We start from the raw sequence: 6,314 nt of genomic DNA, 5'->3' as shown, positions 1-6,314 counted from the left end.
CAGCTGCATCCTCCAATTGAATCAAACATTTCCAGAACAGTCAGTACAGTTTCATTTCTCAGCTCATGCAGTGCTCCATGACCTCATCTTATGTAATCTTTAACATCTATATTTTGTGGTTAAGAAACTATCAACAATACCATTCAAACTTTTGAGGATAACAAGGATATCTTAATTCTGTTAGTGCTCAGCAAGGCTGTTTATTTGATTAAAAATATAAACATAGTGAAATATTATTATAATTTACAATAAAATTGTTGTATTTTATATTGTTTAATAATATAATTTATTCCTGGGATGTAAAATTGAATTTTCAGCATCCAGTACTCGAGTCTTCAGTCTCATGATCCTTCAGAAATCAGAGTTTTCTTTTTATTTATATTATACATACAAAAAAAAAAAACAGTTGCTGATTAATATTTTTGTGGAAGCTATTTTTCAGTGTTATTTTTTTTTTTTTAAATAGAAAGTAAAAAAAACACTTTAAGTAGATTTTTTTTTTCCTGTTGTTAATATCACTTTTGATCAATTTGATGTATCCTTGTCTATTTTCTTGTACAAATTAATAATTATCTCACCGACCCTCACTGACCTTTTGAGATTGCTTTTATTAAGTTGCAATTATGTACAGTATATTTAAGGAGGAATTTTAATGAAATGTTTTATTTGTGAAAAGAAGGAAACAACACATTAAATATATGGTGTGTGTCACATTCTTAGAAAATATACAAATACAGATTTTCAGCTGGCAGAAAAACGCATCCCTCGCTCTTGACCAAAGCACATCTATGGATTAACATACAAAAGTGAACATACTCGAACATAAATAATAGTTTACATGCACATTTACGTCACTATTAAATTCCATTTGTAAATGACATTTTTATCCAAAATAGTTGCTTTAATTAAATGTCCGTTAATACTCATTTCTGGTGGTAATTGCCAAACACTCCTGGTTCCTCCTCAGACACTTCAGAAAGAACAATTGCAATGAAAGAAAGTGGTCCGTTTTGTAAGGCTTGGTGAGGAAATTCTTGCTGTACGTATAGCTCCACAAGAACTACATTAAACCAGCCTAATATTGAGTGTACATGTGCAGCTACACGAGGACTGCTCCAGTGTTTCTTCTACATGACATTTACTGAGTCTGGCACTGGACGCCACCATGCCTGGGCCCTTCATCTTCATCATAGGCTTCACTGCTGCGGTTTCTCTCCTGTCTTTCATAGTCTACTTCACACAGGTCCACCTCCTCCATATCATCTGACATCATGATATGTTCTCTGACAGGAAGTAGCCTCTCCAGGTCAGGCAGCATGTGTTCAGGTAGCCAGTGTTTATCTGGGAACTCGATCTGAGAGAACAGAAAGGCTTCAGTAAGATGTGATGCTCCCAGCACAAATTAAAATTCAGTCATTGTTTGCTTTCACACGCGATTTTTTTTTTCCTTCATTATTTATTATATATTAACTAAACTTTTTATCTCCAATGTGATTTGGCTGTAAGCTATTTGTTTTAGTTTTTTTCATAGAAGATTCCAAGCAAAATACTCTAAAATAAAAATAAGATGAAAATTGAATTATATTAAATAACTTTATTTAATTAGTAATAGGGGTTTTTTTAGCAGTAAGAAATTTTTGTTCCTATAAGATGCTAATATATATATATATATATATATATATATAAATAATGATCATCACACATTTAATTTTTACGGTCTTTTCAGTATAATAGATTGTCTAATCAATTTGGAGATAATTAAATGTATATGTAATGTTTTTTAAATGTATATTAATGTTTAATGTTTTGCACAGCAAAACTTAAATCCAAATAGTAATTAAAGAAATAGAATAAAATATAATAGTAAGATTTTTAATGATCACAAATCAGATTAAATTGTTTATTTCAATTTATTATTAGTAATTACTTTTTTTGGCAGTAGGCCATCTATTTATGGTTTGTTTCTTGAAGATGCATAGCGACATAAAAAAACAAGCACTAATTGAAATGATTGAAATCAAAATAATAAAACATGTTATAAGTAATATAATCAGATTAAGTACTGACTTACCTCAAACTTTATGATGAGAAGCCCTTTCTCATAAGGGTCTCTGTACACAGGCATGCCCTCATTATGAATACATTTGAGATCATTAGGTTTTATTACTTGACCTAAAAAATAAAAAGAAGAATGAAAATCTGATGTCCTAAATATTAAATGAAATATCACTTGAATATTACGCACATATAAATAGCATATAGGACATACCTGGAGGTGAGCTGATGAGCAACAATCGGTTATCTAGCGTGCAGATCGTTTTTTTGAACCCACAGAGCGCCTCCACCAGCTTGATCTTCATCTTCATCATCAGGTTGTCATCTTGTCTTTGGAAGACGGGGTGATCTTTCAAGTCCAGTACGATTATAACATCACCAGGCTCCAGTCCAGGCTCTTGATCTCCTTCTCCACTGAATGTGATCTTCTGGCCGTCCTTCATACCTGTGATAATGACCATTATTAGTATACTTCATTAGAATACAGAAGTGCCTGGAATTCAGCAAACGTCATGTTCTTCTACCTTTGTCGATATGGACTTCAAGAATCTTCTTCTTGCGCTCTACTTTGTGTCCATTGCAGTTCTTGCAGCGGTCTTTGGAGTTGAACCTCTCTCCCTGTCCTTGGCAGTCGGAGCACATGCTCTGGATCTGCTGGATCATTCCCGGTCCAATCTGTTGCACCTGGACCTGAACCCCTTTTCCTTTGCAACTTGAGCATTTTTCAATGGTGCCTTTTTTGCCTCCATAACCTGCAAGACAGATCATTTTCATCACCACCGGGTCTTGAATTACAATATTATTAGAACAATTTTCCCATTAAAGGAACTCAGCTGACTTGCAATCTTCTTACCTTCGCATTTCTCACAGATCACGTTCTTCTGAAGGCCAAGTTTTCTTGTTGAGCCATTGTATAATTCCTCCAGTGTGACTCCCAGCTGGTGAACCACATTCTTACCTGAATAAAGAAAACAGATAGCACACCGTATTAGCTACCAACCACCAGGATTTGAAACATTAAAGTGCATAAACTGTATTTAAGACTATATTTGACTTTGTTACAAAACATGACTCTTGCTTACTGCCACCTAGTACAGTAAATAATCGTCTCACCTCTTCTTTCTCTCTGCATTCTGCCTCCGCCACCGAAGAACATGTTGAAAATGTCCATTGGAGATTCTCCTCCTGCCATGCCTCCCTCCTTTATGGCTTGTTCACCTCCTTGGTCATACAAATCCCTCTTTTTGGGATCGGAAAGGACCTCATAGGCTTGTGATATTAGTTTAAACTGGAGGGTAGGAAAGAGATTCATTTTAATAATTCATGCATAAACACACTTCCCATCACCAGTCTGTTATTCTCCTGTACTGATATCTACTCTTTTAAATTGCTTACTTTTTTACTTACCATCTTTTTTTTTCCCCCACAGTTATTTTTATTTATTCATATATTTGATTGTTTGTGATTTTTTTGCCATTATTTTAATTTATGTTTAGGTATTTTTAAAAACTGGCAAGTTTGTCTCCTTCTCTAAAATCACAACAAATATCTAAGACAACATGGTCACACTTTATTTTAAGGTAAACTACGACTGTAATAATCTCCTATTTTGCTGCTTATGTTATGCAAGTGAAATTCAATTAAATTTTATTTGTATAGTGCTTTTAATTATTCAAATTGTTGCAAAGCAACGTTCCTGAACTTTAAGTTTCTATAATATTATAGATGTTAAATTCTTTTCACAAGACTTAATATACGCATTTAACATTCATCAGCATCGTAAATCCTTTAGTTTTTTTTATATTTAGATTTTTTTTAAATGCATGCATGTACATTTATAACACTATACTTTGCATTTTATCACCTTTGCATCAAATTACAAAATAAAAAAATTAAAAAGCAACGACTAGTCAACGCTAATGCGAGGGTGTTTCTAATGCACTGTCTATGGGAGGGTCGGTCAATTTGACATCGTTCTCTCTTCTGACTATCATTATCAGTCTCTCTCAATTTTAACCATTTTTGTCAGTCATGAGAGTACTTGTTTTGCTTTTTGAGCATATGGGAATGCAAAAAATAGATATATTTATGGTACTCTCCCATTCACTGATTTAAAAGTTATCCCAACTATGATGACTTCCACTGCTGAGAAACTCTGAAATGTGAAACATATGTGCTTTATAATTACTAGTAAACAGCCAATATGTTAATAATTGACATGCTAATGAGAAACTAGTTAATAGTGAGAATCGGTCCCTATACGAAAGTGTAAAAACATGAAATAAGATAAAATATAATCATTAAACAAAATACTTAAATTCAGTTGTTTTGTTTTATCTTCTTACATTACTGTCAATGGTTTCTGCACCGTTTACTGCTTCATTCAAAATAATAAAAACGTTAAAAAATCTAATAATAACACAAATACAAATCATGAACTATTTGCATCCATATATGTGGATGGATCTCAAAGCCATGTTTAGAAATGCATCTCGCAGGAGTTTTCAGGACACTTCCAGAAAGTTCCTCGTGTTTCTGTCGCTGTATTTAGAAGTCAACGTGAAACATGACACAGCCCTCGCTTACTTTCTCGCCCTCGTTCGGGTTTTTGTCCGGGTGATATTTCAGCGCCAGTTTCCGATATGCCTTCTTGATCTCGTCCAGCGAGGCTTTGGGACTGACGCCGAGCAGATCGTAGAAACCGGTTTCTCGAACCATCTTTGACAGGAATCAGCTACAGAGTACAGAAACACAACATATCAACAGTCCTGCCTACTACCACAATACACCTAGGACAGCTAAAAGACATTAAAGCTGAATACAGTGTTTAATAATGCCACTAAACATATATATGTTACATAAAAAATATTAGAAAAGGTCGCATAAAACAATATTAGAGAAGGTCGCATAAAACAATATTAGAGAAGGTTAATAGAAGCGGTCACTTGAATTACAACGGACTGTTATTACTTGAAAGCTAACGTGGTAACGTTACTCAAACTGTCCTTTACACTAGTGAATGGCTCTGGAGAGAACACCTCAAATAAAGCTTCGTGATTGTATTCGTGTACGCTATGAGTGTGAGGATACTCACAGGAATAAAGGAAGAGTTAAAGCCGGCTCGCTGGGTCGCTGGGTTCGTCTCTCTGCTTGTGTGACTGTTGTACTGCTGCTGAGCGCAGCGCGCGCTGTCGCTCTTATATAAACCGCGGTGCTCCAGAACCTTCTCGAGCTCCGTCGCCGGAACCTTCCACAAGAACAATAGACGAGAGAAGGGCATGCAGAATGGTATCATGAGATGTTGGTATCCAAACAATTATGAATTAAAGTCATACCTAACGTTATGTATGTTAGAATGGGTTTGCATGATGTTTTAATTTACAGTGATATGCAAAGTTGCATGTGCAAATACTGAAAAATTAACGCAAAAAGAAAGAAAGAAAATAAAGACCGCTATAGCAATGTATCAGATATAGAACGTAGCAAGTTATTACTAAAGCAAAGTAAAATCATGAGATGTTGGTATCAAAGCAATTATGAATTAAAGTCCTACCTAACTTTGTGTATGTTAGAATGGGTTTGCATGTTTTAATTTACAGTAACATGCAAAGTAGATTTTTTTTAAAAGAAATGTAAGATGCATGTGCAAATACTGCAAAAATTAATGTAAAGAAAAGAATGTTATAGCACGTGTATCAGATATAGAACGTAGCAAGTCATTACTAAAGCAAAGTAAATCTTGATCCCACATGTGTCTATTCTGATTTAATCACATAGCGCTTTAAACAATACATTACAGATCGTTTTAAAGCAGCTTTACTGGGATTAACAGGAACATCATTCTTTTAACTAATGGAAAATGTCATTGCAAAAATCTATTAGCCAATTGCTCAGCAGAGGTCGCTCTTTAACAAAGTAAACTTTTCTGCAGGCTAAACGAAGATGATGCATGTTATTTACAATTGTGTTATTCGTTATTTTTTATTTGCTTGGTTTAGTTTAATTTAATTTAATGTTAGTAAATAAAACTAAATGAAACGGTTACCAAGGCAATTAGCTGAAACGACACCGTTTATTCATATTTTATTTTAGTTATTGTTCATTTTATTGCAAGCAACAGAAATATGAATCTGAATGAGGATTAGGGCTATTTACCACCAATTAATATAACAGAAACATATTTAAGTTTGTAAAAACAAAAGTTGCTTCAACAGTTTTGCCCTATAAAGTTTATATAGCTTGTCAAACATTTAAAGTGA

At 34.0% G+C, this 6,314-nt stretch overlaps 1 protein-coding gene across 1 annotated transcript; it reads right to left on the bottom strand.

Annotated features, from left to right (window-relative positions):
* Positions 1-939: 939 nt before the first annotated feature.
* Positions 940-4,783, bottom strand: LOC132125156 (dnaJ homolog subfamily A member 4-like). Its single transcript, XM_059536415.1, has 7 exons — positions 4,642-4,783; positions 3,169-3,343; positions 2,909-3,013; positions 2,580-2,807; positions 2,270-2,500; positions 2,072-2,172; positions 940-1,354 (listed from the first exon to the last, which is right to left on the bottom strand). The coding sequence occupies exons 1-7, from the start codon at positions 4,771-4,773 to the stop codon at positions 1,139-1,141; spliced, it is 1,188 nt and encodes a 395-aa protein (XP_059392398.1). The 5' UTR covers positions 4,774-4,783; the 3' UTR covers positions 940-1,138.
* Positions 4,784-6,314: the final 1,531 nt, after the last annotated feature.

The sequence above is a fragment of the Carassius carassius genome, chromosome 43, assembly GCF_963082965.1.
Source record: "Carassius carassius chromosome 43, fCarCar2.1, whole genome shotgun sequence".
NCBI lineage: Eukaryota > Metazoa > Chordata > Actinopteri > Cypriniformes > Cyprinidae > Carassius > Carassius carassius.
The sequence above is the reverse complement of the archived record's forward strand: the minus strand, read 5'-3'. Positions and strand labels throughout refer to the sequence as shown.

Coding starts and splice junctions, on each gene's coding strand:
- LOC132125156 (XM_059536415.1), bottom strand. CDS start 4,773: ATGGTTCGAGAAACCGGTTTCTACGATCTGCTCGGCGTCAGTCCCAAA. Junction 2,501..2,579: donor TGAAGTCCATATCGACAAAG/GTAGAAGAACAT, acceptor TCATTATCACAG/GTATGAAGGACGGCCAGAAG. Junction 2,173..2,269: donor GCTCATCAGCTCACCTCCAG/GTATGTCCTATA, acceptor TTTATTTTTTAG/GTCAAGTAATAAAACCTAAT.